Source organism: Helicoverpa armigera, chromosome 9, assembly GCF_030705265.1.
Source record: "Helicoverpa armigera isolate CAAS_96S chromosome 9, ASM3070526v1, whole genome shotgun sequence".
NCBI lineage: Eukaryota > Metazoa > Arthropoda > Insecta > Lepidoptera > Noctuidae > Helicoverpa > Helicoverpa armigera.
Window position 1 is genome coordinate 7,633,588 of NC_087128.1, and position 24,755 is coordinate 7,658,342.

At 35.0% G+C, this 24,755-nt stretch overlaps 4 protein-coding genes across 7 annotated transcripts in view; 2 read left to right on the top strand and 2 right to left on the bottom strand.

Moving 5' to 3' along the window:
- LOC110370035 (rotatin) overlaps positions 1-5,571 on the bottom strand; it is a 37,983-nt gene extending 32,412 nt beyond the window's left edge. Inside the window, exons 1-11 of the mRNA XM_064036222.1 lie at positions 5,414-5,571; positions 5,151-5,338; positions 3,854-4,050; positions 3,527-3,640; positions 3,042-3,240; positions 2,795-2,932; positions 2,036-2,266; positions 1,675-1,844; positions 1,181-1,388; positions 638-1,084; positions 200-344 (exon numbers count right to left, since the gene is read on the bottom strand). Of these exons, the coding sequence (XP_063892292.1) occupies positions 200-344; positions 638-1,084; positions 1,181-1,388; positions 1,675-1,844; positions 2,036-2,266; positions 2,795-2,932; positions 3,042-3,240; positions 3,527-3,640; positions 3,854-4,050; positions 5,151-5,338; positions 5,414-5,456 (2,080 nt within the window). The 5' untranslated portion in view covers positions 5,457-5,571. The remainder of the gene's footprint in view (positions 1-199; positions 345-637; positions 1,085-1,180; positions 1,389-1,674; positions 1,845-2,035; positions 2,267-2,794; positions 2,933-3,041; positions 3,241-3,526; positions 3,641-3,853; positions 4,051-5,150; positions 5,339-5,413) is intronic.
- Positions 5,572-6,013: 442 nt separating this feature from the next.
- Positions 6,014-10,681, top strand: LOC110369892 (superkiller complex protein 3). Its single transcript, XM_021325499.3, has 2 exons — positions 6,014-6,220; positions 6,658-10,681. Exon 2 carries the CDS (start codon positions 6,658-6,660, stop codon positions 10,474-10,476), a length of 3,819 nt encoding a protein of 1,272 aa, XP_021181174.3. The 5' UTR covers positions 6,014-6,220; the 3' UTR covers positions 10,477-10,681.
- LOC110369893 (tRNA (guanine-N(7)-)-methyltransferase) overlaps positions 10,608-24,755 on the bottom strand; it is a 124,686-nt gene continuing 110,538 nt past the window's right edge. The window contains exons 2-7 of the mRNA XM_021325500.3: positions 12,250-12,453; positions 12,062-12,177; positions 11,574-11,758; positions 11,378-11,491; positions 11,194-11,295; positions 10,608-10,810 (exon numbers count right to left, since the gene is read on the bottom strand). Coding sequence (XP_021181175.3) covers positions 10,694-10,810; positions 11,194-11,295; positions 11,378-11,491; positions 11,574-11,758; positions 12,062-12,177; positions 12,250-12,332 — 717 coding nt within the window. The 5' untranslated portion in view covers positions 12,333-12,453 and the 3' untranslated portion in view covers positions 10,608-10,693. The remainder of the gene's footprint in view (positions 10,811-11,193; positions 11,296-11,377; positions 11,492-11,573; positions 11,759-12,061; positions 12,178-12,249; positions 12,454-24,755) is intronic.
- Positions 12,659-24,755, top strand: part of Arms (Ankyrin repeat-rich membrane spanning) — a 47,865-nt gene continuing 35,768 nt past the window's right edge. The window contains exons 1-2 of one of the 4 annotated variants that reach the window (XM_064036116.1): positions 12,659-12,878; positions 14,219-14,760. In XM_064036116.1, coding sequence (XP_063892186.1) covers positions 14,452-14,760 — 309 coding nt within the window. In that variant the 5' untranslated portion in view covers positions 12,659-12,878; positions 14,219-14,451. Of the gene's footprint in view, positions 12,879-14,218; positions 14,761-23,614; positions 23,984-24,755 lie in introns of those variants that run through there. The other 3 variants (XM_064036113.1, XM_064036121.1, XM_064036117.1) reach the window with 3 other exon arrangements.

Genomic DNA, 24,755 nt, shown 5'->3' on the forward strand with positions numbered 1-24,755 from the left:
AAACCCATGTAAATCAGCGCAACAATGACTCTCATACTAAATCTCTAATTTTGATGGGAAATTCTTTGTTCGTTGTGAATGTTGTGATACCAGCTTACTGGGTATCTACGTATTTCTCATGCACAGTATTGAAGGTCAGACACTGATATGCTTTTTCTTAAAAATGTACATAGGTTTACCCAATATCATTATGAGTTACCTAATAGCGTTTCATGCGCCGCATACACATGCAACAATGGCAAGACCGGCAGTAGACTGGCCAGCAGCCGCCACCAGCAGCTCTCAGTGAGCACGAGTCGGCCGCGGAGTAAGAACACCATTATTTCTGACGCGCTTTCTTCTACCTGAAATGTTACGACGAACACATATTACGGCACTACACATTTGAAGTCAAATGACATTGACCAAAATCGAAGTGACGGGTAACAATCGATATATCGTTACGATTTCGCAGTGAAGTAAATAAAATGTGCTATGGAGATAGGTTGTTAAGCGGCTGCAAAATGTAGTACCTTCAGAACTCGAAAGGCATCGAACTATCTCCTAAAGATGTACAGGGGTAGGGAGAGGAAAACTACGAACTCTCTGTCCCTAAGAGGATGTCATCATCGTTCATATAAGCAAATGGACCATTTACCTCTTTCAATTTAGAAGACAGTCCATGACAGCATATTTCCGTCAGTACACCAACATCACACAGTATAGTGAGACATTTCTGATCCTCATCACCCATCAGCACTGATTTCACCATTTCCGCTAAAGCCTTATAAAATGTAGTTTGTACCCACTCTGCATTGTGACCCATGAGAGTCAAGGCAATGCTTCGAGCTATCGCCCAGTCGTTATCGTTAAAATCCATTTCCTTGGCCTTTTTCAGCAATATATCAGAAATATCGCCCAAAAAGTTTTCACTTTGGAAGAGCTCTAGAACAGGGAGTGAATCTTTCATGCTAATGAGAATGTCTTTGGATTTATGCAGATCCTTATTGTTCATAAATTGGACTGCTCCATCCATGCTCGCGAAGAGTTTCTTCATTTCTCTGTATTTGCTTTTGTATTCTTGGTTCACAGTTATTCTGGAATTCTAAAAGAAGATAAACATAGGGTCAGACCTTAACTCGTAAGACCTACGCCAAAGGAGGAGTCACAACTATTTATTGGAGGAATTTCTTGGACTTACCTGCAACACCGATTCAATTTTCTTACTCAAACTTGGGTAGAACAGTTGCACAGCGGGGTCCAACTGAGCTACTTGTAATGCGGTGACAAGCGACGTCGGCGGCAGGGCCGAGTCTCGCGCCCAGTGGAGCAACTTCACAGCACACATGGTTAAACGGATCCAGGCTACGCGGTGGTGGCTGCGGTCTGTGTCATCTAGGAATGATTTTCTGAAAAGAGGGATTTGCGAATTAATGAATTATCAAAATTATATAAGAATGCTTTTTGCCGATATTATTTGCTTCGCTAAAGTAGGATAATCCTAGTATCCTTCATACTAATCTTACATCCTACTAATATTATAAATTTAAATTTCACGAAAAAACGGCTGGACCGATTTGGTGGAATTTTTGAATTAAGGCATATACATACATATACAAAGGCTACTTTTTATCAAAATCTACGCGGGCGAAGCCGCGGGCGGAAGCTAGTTTTACATAATTTGAATAATATTACCTGTATTTGATCAATAGATCTCCCATCAAACGCATGGACATACAACTTTTATGTGATATATCTCTGTAAGTTTTAGCATTATGGTCCATACTCCAAAAGTTGTCGTTTACACAGTCCAGTAACAACTCAACTAGGCTTTCTATCAAACACAGGCAGGTGTTTAGTTCTCTCTGGAAGGCAGAAAAGAATATCGAATATCATTATTTCAAGTCCAAAACTTTACCAACTAACTGTCAGTTGCAGAAAGATCCATTAAAATTAAAGCTTCATTAAATCTATTGCTAACACTTTTTATCTTGTTAACATAGAGTCAGCAATAGTATTAAACAAGCTTTAACTTTAATGGACCTTTACCACTTACGATATTCAAAAATTCAGCCTTATCCAAAGGATCGATCAACACAATGCTTCGTGCCATCATGCTCTGCACCGCATGTAAGGTGTCCAGCGCATACAACGGTGCTGGCAGCTGCCTCAGCAGTACCAGGCCGTCTTCTTCCACTGGAGAGCGCGGCCTCTGACTAGCGCCGGCTATCTCGGTCAGTTCCATGTGGACTCCGTCGTCTATTGTATGTGTGTGTTCGTCTGAAACCTGATATAAATAACACATTACATATTGTATGCATTTTTTTTTCTACATTTTACACAATTCGATTCTATGGCAAATTAGGGATTAAAGCATCTTATAATGATAAAGATCAATTGGAATCAAAATTAGCAACATTTTGGAATGAAGTGCCCTATTGCGCGTTGCGAAAGGGGGTCAGATGGAAAAAATCTTTTTGCTATATTTGTAAGCCGAGCGGCGTGCGCGTGTTTCTCTATCTGTCTCTCTCTCTCTCTCTCTCTCGTAGAAAGCAAGCCAGTTATTTTACTGTCTCATTTCGCATTGAAGAGTGTGGTGTCGCGAAGATAATTTTTGTTAGTTGTGGACATTTTTTTGGACATAATATAGAATAACAATAATGAATCCTGACAGTGTGGTAGGAACTTTGTTCCATTCGGATGTCCCTTGTCACCTCTCAAGGTTTTTATTAAAAAGAATTTTACATACCTATGCACTTTTTTTACAACTGCACAACATGTACTTTAATTTCATGCGTATGTATATTCTTATTACCTTATTTGTTTCATGAATTAAGTCCAAAGAAGATAATTGCAGAAGTCTCATGCGAAGGGCGCGTGTTATGTACAGCAATACACATAGTGCTTCGCCGGGCTTTCCACCATGATTCCCATCTGCTATTGTTAAAAGACTCTGAAAATAAACAGTTGAAAACGTGAGAGTTATGACTAATAAACTACATAACATTTTTTTTACTTTTACCTACAAAATCATGTATGAAAAAGATATTAAATTAAGGTACCTTTATTATTTCAGGTCTATTTAGGAATATTTCAGCAGGGAAGTCACGGATAAATACATCCCTTATAAACCGGCAGCATCTTCGTGTAGACTTTAACAGTCTCAAGGCATCCTCTACAAGTAGCAATGTTTTCTTGTCAGACGGGCATAGCTCCACCCAGGGAAAGAGTAATATTCTAATACTGTCTGTAGTGTTTAGGCTGAAACAGATAGTTAACAAAAAGCTTTTAATAGAAGGAAAATGTATGTATAAAATCCAAAATCCAAATGTATGTGTCCATCATTTCTTCTTCCTAGAAAAAACACATAGGAAGGAAGTGGTGAAGGATGGGCGTCTTTAAGGACTGTCTTTCGTAAACTTGATTTTTTAAAAGTGGTAAAAATTTTGACTTTTTTTCATTTAAATGTCTTGTGTTTATAGAGTCATTATTGTATCTATGTTAGTGTTTATTACAATAAAATTATATGTTATTCTTTTATACATACCTCCTGTACCTATTCGTGTCAGGGTCATCATTAGAAACTGATGTAGCCTTTGATGACTGTCCGTTAGGGTCCAAATTATAATAGCCACTGTATGATCCTCCATCACTTTCTGAACTGGAAATTGCAAAATCAAAACATTTATACACCTTATGATCTATTTTCTAAATATTTCAGAGTACGGGTCAACTTCAACAACAACAGAAACATCTGTTTATCTAAAAACAACTGTTTTTTTTTTAAGAACACTGTTTTCATATTATATTGTTGGTGAACTTGGGCCATAGTAATATAAAACAGTTTTCTATTTAGATAAATGTATCATTATACCTTGTGATATCAGGTATGGTCAAGCGAGGTACATCCACATTGACATCAGATTCAACAGTGTTAAGAAATCTGAGTGTGTCAATGACATCCTCATATAACTCAGCAGCGTCTTCTGTAATTCTGTGTTTGTCTTTGTTCAGATTTGTCAAAATGGTCTCTATGCCAAACTCCCTGACAATGTAAGCACCTGCTTTTGTCTGAAATTAAAATGTAATTACATTTTAAATGCCATACAGTTTGAAATTGTTTGAGGATAGATAACTGAGGAATGATTTCTGTTGTTCTACTCTTATCCCCAAGGAACTACTGTAAGTGGGAACTTCTAAATAAAAATTAGCCTATTACAATTTTGACCAATTTCTATGCCAAAATTCATCTGACTTTTATTTATTTATTCAGGCAAACCAACAACATCATAACAAGTATAGTTGCTTAGTTTCATACGTATGTGTTTACAACTTAACTGCATTATGGAAATAAACTGTCAGTTATTTCACATGGTTTCATAGCTTGTAAAAGTAAATAAATACAAACAAAGCCGAGCAGAACAAAGGTTTTTTATATAAATTTATTCTTGTGTGAGGGAGTGTCCACAGTCTTACTGACTAAAACCCCATCATGTTCCATCTTAAGCCCTTTATGTACTGAGGCTGCAGTAACTAAACTCTGTTGCAAAAAAAACGGGCACCTATGCGAAATCTTAGTTTCAAGGACTTTACGTGTATTTCAAAGGGCTTTAATGATTGTAGTATGCTTCTAGCATCAAAAGGGACAGCCAAGTATGCGTGAGAGTGTATTCTAAATTTGAATTTTGTACAATTGCTAAGAAATTGGTTAAACCTTGTTTTGGACTAATTGCTGGCAGAAAGTTCGTCGGTGTTTTGAAAAGTTTTTGAAGTGATTTTCAGGAAAATGATAATGCAGTTTTAATTAATGATTAATGTACTTTTTTGTTAGATCAAAACATTTTTGAAAAACTATGCGTATTTGATAAAATTTTCACCTGCTCTAAATGGGCTATACTGATGATTGATGGCAATGTTAAGAGTTTCGGTATATTAGTGTGAAGCGTTCTATTGTTTAGATATTGTACCCACGTGTTTTAAAATATCGCTTTTTCATAAATGAACACTATTTAGAAGAGTATCAGTACCTTGTTTTTTTTGCAAAAGAGTGTATTTCGAATAATCCCACAGTCCCGCAAGAGTTTACATGGACATTGCTATATTTTACCTATGTTTATAACCTTTCCAGGTGATATTAAGGCCAATAAATCAAATGGTGAAATGTCGTGTACCTTTATAGTTGTCAGTAACAACTCCAATGCCTCACATTGTAGGCTCTGTTGTGGGGTATGGAACCAAGCCAGGAGTGATTCTAGTAACGCTCTAGTCCCTGACAACTCATCCTCAAGCTCCCAGCCCAATTTCAACTTGGTTATCAATAACAATAGCGAACGTTCGCGAATTTCTTTCAAAGGATGATCTGAAAAGTTTAAAACTTTGATTTGTAACTAAATCTCATTTTACAGTTAAAGAAGTAAGCAAAAAAATTACTTACTCAGCTTTTTGATGTACATGGAAAGAATTTCAGAGTTAGCCATAATTCTATGTATTTAATGAAGAGAATAGAAAGTAATCATGCAAAGCATTGTTTTGTTTACAACTCTGAACTGTAAAGTCGATTTGAAAAAGAAAGTGACATTATTTATTCTCTGACGTATTAGCAGTTCTACCAACATAAAGATAAGTGAAAAAATTAGGTTGTCTCTGGTTTTGCTTTTTAGGGGCTCCTCAGACAATCAATTAAATTCATAGACAAAATAATATTACCTATGATTAAATTATTCAATAAATCGACTAAATAGAGTTAATATTGAAGACTGTTGCAATATTTATCAGCGACTACAGTTATACAATATTTTTTTGTAATATTGTACAATCTTATTAATTATAGTAGGTGCCGTCACCCTGTTCACTGAAACCAAATCAAGCCTTCTTTTTTCTGATACCCTTTATTTATAGTCAAGAATGATCACAATGTGATCATTATTGCATGTCATGCAATATGCTGTACAGCATCTTTTCTGTTCGGTGGAACCATAAAACTATCATTGGATTGTATTTAGTCGATTTTAAACATTTTTATAATAGACCAGTTTTTAAGTGACAGTCAGAGAGTGAAATCAGTGAAATAGTAATAGTGACAGATTTTTGACATCACCTTGTTATTAATTCCAACTTGCCGACACTTGAAAAAAATTCCAGATTTAGACTTTTTCGAGTAGAATCCCTGTGTATTTTAGCACCACCTATATTTGGAATGTTTATATATTTGAAATAAAACTGATATAATTAAGGAAATACGGTAATGTATCGTTATTTTATTATTCTACATAAATACTCTTGGTTATAGGTAGCCACAAATTATTTTTAGATAAAAAGAGCAAAGCGAGCTCTTTCGTGATGCTACCCGACTTGCTACATCAACATCTGAATTTATCCAATCACAATATTTTCTTAATTATGCCCAGATTACTGTAAATGCCATTATATAGTAAACTTTTATATAAGTCGTCGTCTATGACATACTCCATACTATAGGTATCTCTAATTCCCTTGGTGCTGTATTATTTTTGTTATCTTTTTTATTTAGGTACCACAAACATTTAACAAACTTTCCATTTCTGCCTATCAAGCCCTGATTCCTGAAGTTTCTTGTATGTTATGTCTTTCACCTCCTCTTTAATTGTACTGACATAGGTGTACACTATGACAATCGACTTATAAGAATATTGTTTTCAGATGGCTGATATAAAAGCTTTACTAAAAGACGCAAGAAAACTGATAGATGAGAAAAATTTCAAAGAAGCCCAAGAATGCTGTAAAAATATATTACGAAAAGACAAACAAAATTACTTTGGTCTAGTGTTACTTGGAAAAGCTCTGGAAGATTCTGACCAGGCACCATTAGCCTATCAAAAAGCTATAGCTAGTAAACCTGATCATGCACTTGCTTGGCAAGGTCTTGCCAACTATTATGAAAGAAAGGAAAATAATGCAGATAAAGTAAAATTAATAAGTATTTACAATGAAATGCTTAATCTACAAATGGAAGAAGAAAAAACAATAGAAATTATATCAAAACTTGGTCAACTGGGATGTGCACTAAAAAGCAAAGAATGCTTAAACAATATGGCTAATTACATAATTAAAGAACTTGGGAGTGCATTATTTCAATGTGCTGAAAAACAATTCCTAGAACTTCTAAAAGCTGATATACCATGTGATGAAGAAATCATACCAGTAATTTTAAATGTTTTGCACAAAATTTACAATGAAGATCCAAGGGATTCACTTGAGATATTGCAATGCAAAGTTATTATCCAGAAATCAGACTTTGCATCTGCTGTTGAAGAAATAATAAATCTTAATTTTTTCTCCTCAAATGTTCTGCTAAGAGAGTGGCTGTGCAAACAATTATGCATAAAGTATGTTGAGAAAATGTCATTCTGTAATTTTGATATAGAGCAACACATTGATACAATCAGTGAAGGCATTATGAATTCCAAATATCCTAGCCTGCTGAGAAGTATGATATGCTATGATAAAGGTTTATATCTAGAAGCATACAAACAGTGTGTACCATTGGTGAACTACCATGAAGCAGATGTCACAGAAGCAACATTCATTATCAAATGTACGATTATGTTAAAAAAGTGGTCAGTTACACAAAAGCTTGCAACAAACTTTTTGAACAAAGTAAAGACTCAAGAATTTGGTATTGTCCTCAAAAGATTTTTATTTTTATCTCTGACCAAACAACAGAAATGGCAACAGGCTATAAACAGCGCCAAAGACGTAGCAACTGATTTGATGGAACCATTTGAGCTGGCCAGTCTTGCCGAGTGTTACATGGAACTCAATGAACCTGCTGAACACATCATGAAGCATTTAGAAGCAACTGATTATTACAAGCCACTTCAAGCCTTATTACTACAAAAGCAAAATAAGTATGATGAAGTGGTCAATTTACTACAAGACTCAAATAATGCCCTTGATGTATTCTACTTGGGAAAAGCATACTGGGAATTAAAGCAGTATGATAAATGCTTGGTAAATCTTCTAAAAGCTGCTAAGCTTAACCCTGATCATGCTGATACATTTTTGTATTTAGGTCACTTTTACCATCATCATAAGTCTGACTTACAGAAGGCTAGAAAATGTTATGAGAAAGCTCATAGTCTGAACACAATTAACGCCAATATTGTCAAGAGTCTTAGCGAAATTTATGTCAAGTTACATCTAAAGGAAGCTGATTTTGAGTTACTACAAGAATTATCAAAAAATGCTTCCACAACCGAACCATGGGTTTACTTTAGATTGGGGCTGCATTATTTAAATAAAAGGGAATGGGAAAATGCCATATTGAATTTCAGGAATGTTATTAAAATCAATCACAATGATACAACTGCTTTTGAGTGCCTAGCTGATGCTTACTATTCAAGAGGATCATATACATCTGCCTTGCGAGCTTACAACCGAGTAATGACTTTAGATCCAGGCAAGTCTGAACATTGTCTTACTAGAATTGGCCACATTTATTCACTATTAACACAATATGAAGAAGCTATATCAACATTTGAAAAGGTATTTTTAATAGAACCTTACTCATACTTAGCCCTCAAGGGAATAGCCGAAACATGGATGAGAATTGCTAAGAAAAAAGTTGAAGCTAAAATATACGGAACTGCACGAGATTGTGCACAATATGCCATAGACTACATAACAAAAGCTCTGTCTAAACAAAATCAATATTTATGTTTTTGGAAGTTATTAGCAGACAACTTGATGTTTATTACTAAATTGCCAAATAAATATGCTTATGTCTATATGCCTCAGTTGACAAAGGTTGATGGTAATATTGGGGAAACCATGAAAAAAGATAAACTAGAAATATTTCCTCAAGCAATTGCTTGTTATTCACATATTGCTAAACAGAAGCAGCAAATATCATCATATGATTTAGCATATGCATATCTGGCCTTTTATCATGAAACCAAAAAAGTTGTTAACTGTCACATATCATTCAACTTAACGTTAAATTGTATAAAAGAAAAGCCAACTGTTTGGCGTAACTGGAATTTACTTGGAAAAATATGTCTAGCCATCAAGAAATATGAAATTGCTCAACACTGCTTCATAAAGGCCCTCTTGGTTACTCGAAAATGGTCTGTCGCAAAAATATGGTGTAACTTAGGTACACTTTATTTAAAACTAAAACTATATAAATTGTCTAACTACTGTTTCTCACGAGGGCAATCGGCACTACCATCACACCCACAAAGCTGGATAGGTCAAGCATTGATTGCTGAAGCAATACGTGAAGAAGAAGCCATGGATCTATTCAGACACGCATCACGCTTGGGCTACCATCCAGAGAGTGCACTTGGATATGCAGATTGGGTCTGCAGGACCTTAAAAAATAATCAATATAAAGAAAATTCAGAAGCAAAATATGAAATAGAAGGTCTTCATGCAGTTCCATATGGCATAGATTTGGTTGAATGGTACTGCAACTTTGAATCTTCAAATGCATGTGCCTTTAACATACTGGGAATTTTACAAGAAAGATATGGCCTGCTTCGTTCTGCTATACAATCTTATGAAAAAGCATTTAAATATGCAGAAGAAGAAAACAAGAACAAAACACTTTTGAATATTGGGAGAATTTTAGTGAGGATGGAGGAATATGATGAGGCAATAAAAATATTCAAAGCAATAACTGAAGCAAGCTTCGATTCTACTACTAGCTTAGCATTGGCACTTTATAAAAAAGGCCTATATGAGGAGTCCTACTCTGTTTACGATACTGCACTCCATTGGTTGAGTAATGAAGATTCTGAAAAGGCAGACCTCCTGGTGGCTATGGCTGGCATTGTGTACATGTACAAAGGTGCAGATGATGCCAAAACACTTTTGTTCCATAGCATACAAATATCACAGAAAAAGCCAACAGCACATAGTTTATTTGCCATATGCTCTTTGGGATTGATACATTCTGATCAAAGTTTATCAAAGCTAGCTTTAGGAGAGTTAAAAAAATATGAGAGAGATAGTGAATATGGATTTGATATAGGTTTTTTGAAATCCTATCTTTCAGTCTGTGAAAACAACATGGACCAGGCTATAAAGCTGTTGAGTGACAGCCTTCACGATCATCCAAGCAATGCTCTCTTATGGTTTTGTATGGCCCAGTATTGCCTTAGAACCGCTAATACCAAGGCTAAAGTTGCAAGTTGTTGCGCTCAAAAAGCCTTATGTTCTGCTCACCATGGAGAATATAATTGTAACTTTGGAAATATTTTGGCTTCTGCAAGTATTGCAGAGCATTTGGCAGGAGATCACGTAAAGGCCTTTTTATTAGCTAAACAGGGCCTTCACATGTATCCAAATCAAGCGGAAATTTGGGCAGCATTATTATTCTCACTTTTATCTCACAAACTATGGATGGACAATAAAACTTGGCTTTTAGGGGCATCAGGCCATATGCGGAAACATTTAAATATATCTCGACCACTCGGCAGGTGGGTCATCCTTATGGAAAAGAAGCTTGGTAAATAATCTATGAGAGGATTTTGTTACTCTTTTGCATTTATCTTGTATTACTATGTTAATTACTTTACCCAATATTTACCTAATAGAAACTTGTTGTAACCCAATGTGGTAGACTGTAGAACATTAATATAGCCATATATTTTTCTCTGTTATCATAACCCTTTATTACGTAATAAGTGTAACAAAATAAAGTGATTTTGTCATTCAACAAGCGTTTAACATTTCATACTCTATCAGCAATCCTTCTGAACACAGCTACAAATTTATCTCCATTGTTTCGAGTTACTTTTTTCCCCTCTTCAGTACTCTCAAATAATTTCTCAACTATTGGATCGGACTTCTGAAATAGTAATTATTTACATTTATTAATTCTCAAATTTTTGGTACACTGTAATGTGATGATTAATTAATTATTTTTTTAATATACTTAAAAGATTAAAGTATATGCACTTATGCAAAAAATAAATGAGCAATTGAATTTCAATTATGTAGGCTTAAATATAAGTATATTATGCCCGTTTTCACCAACAATCTCTTTATCTAAGTGCCACATAGAATAAGGGCTCTCCCAATTTTGACATAAATAACTATGTATAAGGGACACCTAAACTTTGGTGAAAACGAAATTCTTATTAAGTGTTCCGTAAATGCTCTTAGGGGATCCCTAAATTTTGGGCATTAGTCTTTTAAATATCAATATTTTCCACTTATATCAAGACATACCAATTCTTCATCAGGAATCCTTTCAAATAATGGATGTTCTTCAAAATGAAACACCATCCATTCATTCAAATCCTTCACATCTGTTATAGTATAAACTATACCCTGAAAGTGAATTTTAAAAATATTAAATTCAAGTATTTCAAAGGCATTGTGACAATTTCAATTGATTTGACAAAACATCAACCTGCTCAGCAAGCACGTAGGCATATTCAGAGAGCAACCATTTATTGATAATTCTCCATTTATGTTTTGCCTTCTTGAAATGTGGATCTGGGTACAAAAAGAACATCTTCTTGAGCTGAAATAAAATATGATTTACTAATTATTAAAATAATAACTAACAGTGACTTATAAACAAGTTGTTTGATGTTCAGGCTTACTTGTCCTTTATGGAAGAAATTAGGCAGATACTTCATAGCATTTGTTCTTAACACAGCTACATTTTGGTACTGGTCAGTATGCTGCAATCTTAGCGCTTGAATCCTGTCATTTACATAATCGGAAACTTTCACACGGATCTCCAACCCCAGCATAAGGTTTTCCGGATACATTGGTGACAGAGTAACTGCAATTTAATAATAATTCTATTATGTAGACATATGAAGGCACAAGGAGTACAATTTGTTTTTTTTTCAGCAGTTCCTGTAATGCTGTAACTAGCAACCTGAGTTACTTATTGGTTACTATATACTATTAAATACTGTCTAATTTAAAACAATGGGCAGCTTAATGTATAATTTAGTTTTTTGTAGCTTTACAGTGTATGAAAGGCAGTCTATTATGTGGTGGATCATCAGCCTAGAACGTTACACTGACCGCGATTAATATGTGAGTGAAATAGTAAAACTATACCTATTATTTTACGAACCTAAAAGTCCTCCGTAGCCACATCCAACATCCAGAAACTCAACTTGTTTATCTTTTTTTTCATTGTTAATTGTAGGGTATAACACCGACCAATCATAATCATCTGGATGAGTGGGACTGTAAAATACGTAGAATTTAATAAACTTCTGAATACTACCACATTATTTATCAATTAGTATTGAAACTTACTACTCAAAACAATGGTCGGCGATTGGGTTAGAATGTGCACGCTGTCTGTAATATTTTTTCTGTGGTAGTACTGGCAACGCCATTGGGAAGAATAATTAGGAACAATTGAATAGTTTCGTTGTACTTTAAAAGAAGACTATGTTCACTTATAAATACGAATATTTGTCTGTAAATTGCTCAAATAAAATACGATGAACTCTTCGGCAGTCTTCGGACATATGAGTATGACAATTGACAAAATATAATTTGACAACGTCACACGCTTTTTTTATGAAGAGCTGTAAGAGTCCTGGCCTTTTGCTCAATCGCCTAAAACTTCTTCCAGTAAAGCGCAAAACCTCTACACTTCTAGTCCAAAATGTAGATATCGATATTTCTTTTTTATGCCACAGATCGTCGGGATTTCTCTAAAATAAAAAAATAAATGTCAAAATTCAAAAAAAACATGCGCGCACTGCTGCAACAATTTGTATTGTTTGACCAGCAGAACAAAGAATGAGTAATTTATTTCCCGTTGTGTTTGAGTAATAAAAAGTGTTATTTACAACAAATCCCTTCTAACGCTATAACAATGTAAATGTAGTGGTAACAGTTCGTCACCTTTCCATCTAATATTGATCACACGACAAGTAAGTAGAGATTTTTCCTATTACTATATTAATTTAATTATTAAATAGAATGGCAAATGCACTCGGTTAATATTAAAATGCGTTTCTTTTATTTTACAATCACGGACACAGGATAGTGTAATAGTTCACGTTAGTTTTCCAAATAATTCTCGTGAGAAATTCTGTGGTCTAAAAGGCAGAGGAATTTATAAGATGAAAAATTTAATTTGTTATGGTAATAATTCACATTGTTATAATTTCGTACAAGATTGGTCCATGGTCTTTTCTTTTAGGCCTGTTGTAATGTTACTCATTTTTGTTATCTCTTCTGATAACCCTGTGGGTCTCCCTCTTACCTACTGTTATCTGAGTGTAAAAATTAGGTAGTCTATAATATTTACTGATGACTATACTCCTGATTACAGTACAAACATACTATAAAATCAAAGTGTGACTTCTCTACAAAATGGAATTAAAAATTGCTCATTAACCTGTTGTATGCAGAACTGCAAATATACATGAGACACAATTTATTTTCTATTGTTTCATAGTTCGCAACATACAAGCTCAAGTTCAATCTGTTATTGCCTTTGTTACAAAGGTAACTTCTGCTCAGCAAAATATAATTTAAAAAGTAATAGTCCTATTGTGAATATAATACATGCTCCTAATTGGTCATAGTATCTGCTACATAGGTAGAAATACTGTGGCTGAAAACAAAATTATTAACATGAAAAAGTCTGCATGTAAATGTTTTAATTCTAATAAAAAGTTAGGTAGGCATAGAGACTTGAAAACTATATTTTTATACAGAATGCAATGTTTGTATAGTATTGTAATTCATTATTACTCTTTGGGTTGTAACGTTATTGGTAAAGAATCTGATATACATACTACTAACCTACTTTGTGAATGACAATAAGTAATTTTGTGGTTTCACCTGCCTCCTGAGTTCACTACTTCCCGTACTTGGATGGGAATAATAAGTATCCTATGTTCGTCTCCTGATTCTAAGCTACATCCCCACAAATTTTCAGGCAAATAAGTTCAGCTGTTTTTGAGTTATAAGTAGTGTAACTAACACAACTTTCCCATATAAAAAAAAATATTTACAAGCTAGCAAAATGCTTCGATTTTGAAGGATCATAAATAGTAACATACAAGTACATACCTAAATTATAATTTGAATAATCAAATGTACCCCATGTTCATCATAAGTAGCACATCTTCAAACCATAAAAAATATTGTTTGCTCACTGAAATCATACATAACTCAACATATTACATATTGATGAAAAAGATTCTCATTGTGAACTGTAACAAAAGCCTACAGTATAAGGAAAGAAATTTGCAAACTTTAGGATTGAAGAGTCTCGGCGGCGCCGTTGTTTTGACGTCGCTGCGTCGTCACCCACGTGCGGCCGCCGCCGGCCACCGCGCCGCAGTCTGTCTCTGGCGCCGTCCGCGCCACACGTTACTTGCATCGCCGTATGCGCCACCGTTCTCTTTGCGAAATCCTATCAATGCGAGACCGTCACCGCTACTTAGTGAAATATTTCGTTACCTTCATCTGTGATGTGTGATCAGTTTTAAAATGAAGAATGAAGATTCTCCGTGTGGACCTAGCAAAGGTGTACGCGGGTCGAGGTCGGCGAGGTTGCTCACGGATAGTATATCATCCGACGAGGGCCCGGAGACGGAATGTCTGCTGACGGCGCAGCTGCAGGCGGTGGTGGTGAACCCGGTGACGAGACGGCGGGAATCCCTCACCGCGCCGCCCTCTCCCACCGAGTCCCGCAAGAAGAGAGACCACCACCACCGTCAGCACAACTACCGGAACCATTTGCACCACTTGATCCACTGGAGGGATATCTGGAGCGGGGAGCCCAACAAAGGTCACGAGGTATAGAAGTTAATATTCTATACAATAATATCTCCTAGACGGCAATAATAACCACTTTTGAAATAGCGCATGTCTATTACCCACTGTTTGTTGTCGTTTGTTGTTGTTTTGTGCAATGAGTCGTCGCACCGTGCAAGAAAGTCTTGCCATTGTTTCATAACATGTGGATTGTGCATACCTAACTATTCTTTCTATGCAGTTCTCATTATTTTCTTGCAAAATATAACTTCGCCATATCATTTCATTTTAAACGACGAACGAACGATTCTTGCTATAAAATATATTATGGCAAGAAGTAACATTATTGTTATGTATTTGAAAATTGCCATTTCTGCCCATGAATTTTGTGTTTAGGTACGTTTAAACCTGTCTTGTATGCACACCTGTAACATAGAATAAAGTTGTGGTTTCTAATTTTCTTAAGGTCTTTCCTCACTTATCTCACTGTGACAGCTTAGGTGTTGAAAGAGGTCATCGATATAAACGTGAACTGGAAAAAATATGCATTGTCTCGGTCTGATTGCGCCTGGTGTTATTTATAAAAGCTATTAGTGATAAAGTCGGTGCAGTTATAGACCTCAACCTTTTAGACTGTAATATACTTCTGGCTAAAACATTCAACTTGGTATTTATTAAATCAAGTTTTCTGATCGTAATTTCATATGAGTCACCTACAAACTTTATTGACACATGAACACTCTCTGGTTACACGTGTTTGTAATTTTTAAGCCTGCTGTGCGTTATGTAGCCGAGTAAAATTCCGTGCACCTACCTACCCATATCAAATTGCTTCAATGTCGAACTAGAAAACTGCACGCCCTACACCCGAATCAATTGCCATTGACCTAACAGAGTCTTGTCTAATTCAAGAGCCTTAAATGTATGTCAACACTCTTTGTTAGCGGATGCGTGGCCGATTAGCGTACTGCTATAATGATAACATTCGTCAATTTTCCTCTTTTGTTCAAAACAATGTTTAATAACATTGAATTTCTAGTCTCTATATTTTGAACAAAATATACTATCTCAAACATAAATCGAAATGACACTTTATCTTAGGTAGAATACTATTTATCTAAGATATCTCGACGTCAGCTTTACCTAAATCGCAAGACATCTGGATATCAGTGTGCGGTGACAGTTACAGCTGTACGCAATAACACTCGGACGTATGATACAAGGCGTAAGTCTGATAAATTACCAAGAACGACGCGCGTGCATTCAATTTAATTCTGACAATCAACTATCATCACGAGAGCTGCGGTTACATCTGTGTCATGATGTGTTATGTAACGATTCAATTAAATGTTAAAAAGTATTGAACCGAAACATATTGTCATGTCATGGTTTGTATCAAGTACGTTTGTACAAAGTACGTCGAAGCAAAGCATTTAAAACCACAGTACACCAACTATATTTTGTGAATATAACTACTGGAAAAAGCCAATGATAATCCCTAGACCACGTAGAATAAGACAACAGACTTTCACAATTTAGACAGCATACAACTCAAAGAACCGCGAAGCAACGACCCAAAAGTTTTAATTAAGCGAAAATAGGGAAGCAAAATCTTATAGACACAAGCTGAGATCTCAGAGCTTACGTAATCCGGATTCCTATTCATAATGCGGCAAAATTCATAGATTGCAGATACAGAACTTGACCTAGTAAACTTATAGGAAAGGAGAAATCAAGATAAAATATCCCTGAGGGAAACTCACCGAGCAGCATAGAACGGTATGCTGTTGTTCCAATATCAACTTGTGAACGTCTCGAGCTAGACCCAATCGAAACATTCTTGATCAGATCAAGATTTATTCGGTAGTTGAATCAACATAGTCATCACGGATGTTATTAAGGTTATTTCTAAATTATAATTGAATAACTACATAATGACAGTTGTTACAATATTTTCCCATGGTATTACTATACGACCCGTGTGCGCTAAATCTTATTTCTAACCTGAAATAATTTGTTCAGAATATGATCATTTGCCATCAATTGTGGTCCTTAGCGCTTTTGGCAATCGTAACATGCAGATTGTATTTTAAGACATAGTTCTCACTCATCTGAGAATTCCAAATGATAATCTTTATGAAAATGAAACTCCAGTCTACGTTTCTAATCGTAGGAAAGCTATGCCGTCAGTTCTGGCTTTTGGTCCAATCGACTTTGCACGACAAAATATGGATCTCCTAAGTAAGCCCCCTCCTTTTATTTGAGCTGTGCACTACGTCTTCTTCAAAAGTTTTTCTATCAGACCCAAGGAGCAACTTCGTAGTTCCTAAAACATTAATAATATTGGTACGAATTCTGGACACGGTTTAAATCTGATGAACTAGAGAATCAATAAATATAGATGTCTGACATGAGTATCGCAGTCACAATTTCTTGATACATATCTATCAGTGCTTGTCTGTTCATGTCTCATTTGCCGAAAAGTAATTTATAAGAATAAGGCATATCTAGTTGTTGTCCATGTCAAACACATTTAATTGTAATTTTATTGGCACGAAGACTGTTAGATTGATGTGTGAACTGCATTATTTGGATTGTCATTCATTCGTTTACTAGTGCAAACACATTAACATAAGGCCACCCGGAACGTATGTAACTAATGTCTTCAAATTGTTGTGTACTACTGTTTATTTTGGTGCGGACAACAATAATATTATCTCGAGTAGGTACATACTATTTTCATGTGGACCTATCGTTTTATTGTCTTTGTAAAACCGACATAATTTTCTTCGTAACAAGGTCTGTAGCTTCAGGGATGTCTAGAAAACGATAAAATTGGTTGTCTATTTAATGCCAAAATTATACAAGTATATTGTATTGAAAGGCTAAGTTGCCAACTTTGCATAAACACAGTGTTTCTACAAGTTTTTGTGTTTGACTAACAAAAATGTTTACGTAGACACCTATATCAGGTTACGAGGGAGCGCCTGAAGAACAAGTTATAAGTATTCTAGTTATAAACTGATAATGGAGAGAGGAAGCGTTTTATCAAGAAAAGGGCAAAGGTATAATTTTATCGCGAAACCTTTTGAAGAGACATTCAATAAATAATTGCTGTGCACGTCTTTCGCAAAATAACATCAATCTATTTCAGCCTTGGGCGATCAAACTAATCATGCGATATTCAGGTCTCTACGTGAACCATTCTATTGAATAACTTCAGCAGCAATATCAAAGACATACTTAGCTTTTCAATACAAATATTCATATCGAGTTATTTGTTCTCTGTATTGTACAGATAATAGGCAGTATGTTCACAATAACTAAAATAATGACTGAGATAATGATCTATCCTCGACAAAGTTTTTTTCAGTGTAGGTACTTTGCCTTGGTATTTACTTTGTTCACTGTCGTCAATTCATTATTTTTCAGAATTGGAATGTAATAATTTTGGAATACGTAAGAATATATCGTAAATTCGGAATTATTGCCAAATCGGTGTTTTCCCTGTCATTTTCACATAATACATAGGTAATTGCTTGATTATTCTAGAAGAGTGATTGTCGACTGTTTTTAATAATACGTCATTAGCTTACCGAGTACCTACACTCATAGCACTCACTTGGAGTGCTAGCAAGAAAGATACTTACTAACAAAATAAATAAACGTAAGTCTTGCTTTCACCTAGCGCATAAAATAAAACCAAATGACATTAAATAAAGGTATTATTCTACTATAAAAATCAATGGAGGTCGCTCAGATAAACCTCAAGGTTTCAATAATTCCTTATATTTATTTTCACAAAGCAGTGAAAGGACTTTTTCCTTTTTTTCTTGATTCCTCAATAATGATGTCAGATTAAAGGGTCGGCATGATACGTACGTGGAAAGTGCACATACATTTTCATGGAAAATATTTTTCCATAATATATTATACCAGACGTCTTTAAGAAATCGCTAACAACATAAAAAAATCAATCAAATGAAGTACTTCCTCCTCATTTGGAAGAACTTGGAAAATGCACGTTGAAACTTTTCTCTGATCTGATCGATATAACATGTCGACTCTATTATCTGCACCTTCCGCATATAACAAGGTTTACGATTAGGTCAACTAAATCATGTTTTGATACTAACTACATGATTATAATTAGGTATTTATAAATAACTGTGTTCCCCTTGGGAAATAGGTCACTTGTGAACCTTCACGTAAACCCCCTATTTGGCTTGACCTTTCACTTTTTATTGGTTCATTAGGTGTGTGGCATAGCTGCCTGGATTCCGTGCAATTTCTTATGTAGCCTCCATATTGTTGTGCTCAATGTTATATAGAAAGTAGGTGTAATAGACTTACGTTATATCGCTCTTTCGAGGTTTCGTGACCTAACCATATCCATTTCAAGGAAGCTGTTTTGCGTGTTGTAACGTACCCGCGTTATTAGTCCCTGACCTTTGTCATATCGAAAGGTACTGCTATCTAACTCGTTATTATCAAGAGAGTGCATGACAGAAAACCTATAATGGAATGTAGATTAGTGTTCTATAGGTACTTCAAACAAGTTTTATTGGGTGATATCGCAAATTGTTTGAGGACTTTTTCAATTGTTTCGTGCAATGATTAATTAAAACGTAAATGAAGTAAGTACTTAAATACTAAACTGCCACATTAAGTTATATAAATTGTAAGTTATGTAGGTACCTGTACTTAATTGACTATAAAAGTTAATACTGTTTTATAGCGTAGTGCACGAGATGTAGAAGTATGAAAGTATAACGGCAATAGTTCGATGAATAACTTAATCAATTAAGATTAAAGGACCATTTTTTTTTTAAAGTATGATTAGATTTTTACTAGCGAGGATAGCTATTCAGAGTGCATAATACCCAGTAATAAATTTTGAAGCAGCTCAACGAGTTTTCCAATTAATCTGAAAATCAACTCCCTAAAATACAGACAAATTGTTCGTTGACAAATAAATATCCTGGCCTTGATTATGGAATTGTATAACTTCGGGGTAGATGTTAGTCTTAAGTTCACATAGAAAATATACGATGTCATCAAATTCGTTCTGAAATCCTGCCTTAGCGTCAGATTACGCTGGATATCTTTCACTGGCGAATAAAATTGTAAACCAATCCGTACGCAACGTAAGCAGATCCCTAAGCATAGCTTAGCCGTCGTGTAAATATGACGCATTGTGGGTTGTGACTCGAGTAGTGCCACTTAGGTTTATTTACGACTGAGCACACCAGAAACGCCTGTTGAATCGTTTGTTCTTATTGACATTTCCTAAGGAGTCAATCGAAAGCATTCTATTGTTTTTGGAGCCTGTGGAAGTAAAACATCAACACGTAAAATTTTATCATGCTCCACATTTCTTCCATACTCTTGAGTATTTCACTGTTATTTTCGCCAAGGATAAGAAGTTCTTAAAAAGCCGTTTCATGAAAACAATATTAGTATAGATAGACTTCAATAAGCAGTGTAAAAACCTTTGCCTAGTATTATGTATGTTATGGAGAAAAAATGCTTTTCTGTCCTGTGACCTACCCGAATTATTAAGTTTTTTCTGTCACATATCTGTCTATGTAACCTGACATGACATTCATAATATATTTATGTACCTTTATCTAAAAGGTATTTCAAAAATGTGTAATTTATGTATTTATTTATATTTATTTTCCTTCTAATTCGTTTATTTATGATCATTACATAAAATGTGCATACATTTATTTAAACCTCTACCGGCTACCACTACCGTCGATGTAATCATTACAAAATAATTCCTTACTTAGTATGCAAAAGCCATAAATGCATTAAGTGGGTAAATCCGACCTCCTTATTTTAATAACATTCCACAAAGTTCAATTATTTTGGTGTAAGTTGATCAAAGTTGAATACTCGACACCTATACGATGGTCACACACAGGTATTCTTCATTATATTTTACATCTCAGTAGCCCAAACATGAAGGTTTGGCAGTTTTGCTGTAAAATCGGCTTTTGCTCACTTGTGAGATAAAGCATGGCCATCCCGATCAATCTCATGGCCATACTAATGGCTCGATATGGCCATGGTTAGCTTTGTCTCACCAGCAGACCCCGAACGAAAACAAAACACGTTCGATGGAAACAAAATTTTGATTTTTTGCATCTCATGCCTTTAAATCCCTCGACTTGCTCAGGTTTCTTCTCTGGAATCACTCCCTACACTCGTGATACAAAAAGAGATACCTTCCCTTTGCTCGGGATTTGAAATCTGCACTTGCAAATAAAAACTTTGCACACTAACACGAATAACTATTGTTCTCGTTACTGAAGTGAAAAATTACAAGCGTCACACGGTAGCATAGTGCTTTCGAATGCCTCGACTCCCTCAGGATTTCATACTACAATCACTCGCTACGCTCGGATTTGCTCTCTTGTATGGATATGAAATGTATTTGAAGCTGCACCTGCCTTTGAGTGCTATGTTTTACTTCGACGTTAAAGTACTAATAATACGAATTGTAGAATGACTTCCCCTTTACTTTTATTAGGGCGAGGTTGGTATCTCTTCGGAGTTTCGCAGACTAGGTTTCGTAATTAACCGAGTAAATAAGTTCGCTTCAATCACCCAAGCAGCGCTTAGTGGTTGTTTGAACAGTTACTAAGCGCCCAAGGTCTTCGCGTTATCTAGCTTTGTGTCATTCCTGATTATGACATCATCACGTCTCCCCATACATACGATTGACTTGATTTAATGGAGCTATTTGGTGAACATTAACTTTATTGCTTAGTATCGTAATCCTAATAGTAATTCGTGCAGTACTTAGTATAATTTTCTATTAGAATTATAAATAAGTGATGGCATTGTTGTACAATGCTATTCTATTTCACTTACTGATAATGACTGAGCAATATATGGGTTATCGTCTTTTAATTGTTGCGCATGCACAGCGTTCTGCAAGTTGCTCATTATTTTTTATTTACACGGCGTACAATAATGGCACCAATGTCCTTCAAAATTGTCAGAACTCTAAAAAGATTTACTTCGGTACGAATGTAAACTAACAGATTTGGTACTAATTGGTTAGTGAAGACATGTCACATGAGTAATGTAAATCGGTTCGGCGTTTATTCGATTGCCTAGTTAAACGTCACCATTTTAGGTCAAAGTTATTTGCATGGGAAATGTGTGGATTGTAAACGCTTTTAATAGCCTCGAGTCATAATTACGCGTGTAGTAAATATGAATTTAGCTGTTAAACGTAGGATCATTAGAGCGAACATTAAATACGAGTCAACATTTATTTAAGAACCATTGGCTGGCGTTTTAGAAAGGCTAACAGCTTAATTTTATACAGACGAAAGCTGATTGCAAGGTGCAAACTGAGTCCTAGAATGTGTTGGATTCTTTTGCAAAATATTTTGATAATTTGTTACTTTTGGTGAATACATTTTTGAAATTTCAGCCGCCAAAGCTTGAATAAATATTCAAAGACCCTTAATGCTGTTGGACATATTACTTCGTGATACAATTTGCTTACACTATTAGAGTGGGATTTTTTCCGGCTTGTAAATGTGCCCGGTGCAATTGTTGGCAAAAACTCAAACATACTGCATAGTTAGTAATTAATCATGATAAATTATTTACATATTTTATTAAGAGTGAAAGTTATTGTCAAGTATATTTGTTTTATTGATGTAAATATTTAAGAGCAAATCCTAGAATTGTCGTCCTTAAAACAAAGCATGGCATGTTCAAGTTTGTAACACATTATTTTCCTTACTTTATCATTAGGCTTCAATGACAGTAGGTAAATACATATATTTGGTTTAACTTATCATAGAATCTTATCCAAATATTCTGTTGATATGTATGTAGATAGGTCCATGAAAAAAATATTAAATATAGCAGAGGTTATGCAAACCAAAATAACAAAAACAAAATAATACAATTAGGTGTATGTTTTAATGTCAGTAGTTAGCAGGTCTACATCAATTTAATATTTCAATCTTATCCAGCCAGATACAAGTTCGATATGAATTATTCGCATTGTACCATATATCAACGATTGTACCTATGTGAGTACAGAAAATTCAAATCAGTCAAGGAGAGGAAAATCAATTGTTCATTGTATTTGAGTTGCTGTGATCGTGGCGCCATACTTGACATCCTATTACTAACCGAATGACTTTACAGTTTCTGATTAAATATCATATTTAGTACGTTCTTCCTAAAAAAAGCATATTAATGATGATAATTGAAATGTCACGTCAAATCAAGATCAACATATTTATATTTATGTACCAAAGTACCTAAGATAATCTTTATTCGTAGTAGATAAGAAAAACTCAACAACATTATAAATATTTTTGTTCTTATCTAGATAAGTTGGTGGAATGGACAAATGGACTATTCATCTTATTCAATGTAAATCGAGATTTTTCTTGTGTTACCATTATCTGCTGTTGTGTTGGTTGCAACTAGCGCCATCTATGTTGTCAAATGTGAAACTTTGCGACTTTATTTTGTAGTATACGAGGCTTGCTCATGCGCATCGTATCTTTGCACAATTTTTATTTGGTAGTATCGTGATTCTCTGCTAGATGGCGTTAGCAGTACAAAATGAAAATTATTTGTTGAAAATTTTCAATGATGTTCTTTCATGCCTTTATTACTCACCTATTCAGTAATGTGTTATTAAAATATTCTATAGCTAGGTTTAAAATATTCAACCTTAGTTCTCGAACTGACGTAGATGTCTACAATGTATCGTATCGTTTACGATACTTCGGTAAATATGAAGCACAGGACTCGGTAAATAAACCGATAAGTTTGATAAGCACTCCTCGTGTAATTTAATTCTATTACTTCAAACAAATCTTATCATTCTTGCTGAGCTCAGTTTGACGCAGTCTGTAAGCATAGTTCATCCCTTTTGTATAAACGAGACGCCGTCATTTGTGACTGACTTGTTAAATTATAAAATACCCTCAGTTCAACGATTAACTAAGTGATAACTTGTGTTAGTTGGTGGATTTTTGCAAGTGAGGCAAATGTGGAGATGGCATACAATGTTTTATGTTAAGAGTTATCGGACTAGTGTTGTGTTAGTGTTTAGTGAGAAGTTATGTCTTGGAGGGGTGAATCTGGCCCTTCCACACCGCTGGCCGAGCGCCGACCGCTCATGTTGGCGCTGCGAGTGCCCAGAAGTTACGGCAGTCTCTTTCCTTACTACAAATTTGTGAAAGACACAGCTTCCGAAACGTTCCGTAGCGAGGTATTTCATCAGTTCTTACCATGATACAGTTTTGCGTTATAATTATTTTTTTTAATATGTCCATATAGTAATTAAAACTATTTAATGTGCAGATGATAATGTATTTCGATATCAATGAGGGTTTTCTAAAATGGCGTCCACCAGGTGGCGCACTGAGTCGTCAGGTCCAGGTAACTGTCAAAGTGCTTATCTTTACTATGAATAGTGAACGATTTAAGTGGTTTTTTTATTTTATAATTAAAGCACTGCATTATTGTTTTACTATTGAGGTTGAGTAAATAAAAAAAACTAAATCATATTGTGTTAACAAATTTTTCAACAAGCTTTTCCCTAGTACCAGTGACTTTTGCACCCTCTCTCTTAGCTCAATTTTTAGTTCGGAAACCTTATTCTGACCGTAGTCCATAATAAAATCAATAACACTTCCAATATAACAGAATTTCAATAAACAATAAGTTCGGCACCTACAATTCCATACTATTTGACAGCTGTTTGGACCAGACGCATACGTGGCGCCACCCGGTGGCAGAAAAAATTTCAAAAACCCTCATTGTTTTATTGTAGGTGTGCATAGATTACAAGATAACAATTATTTAACAACTACTTCCTTACATTAGTTATGTTGTGTAATAATCCCTAATCATGAAAGACAGATAAATACATATATTATGTAAAGATAAAAAATTGGAGAAATTATTCAGACAGGGCCTTCATTTATAATTTACATGTAGGTTGAATACTGACATTCAAAGATTTTCCGCCTCCTCTCGTC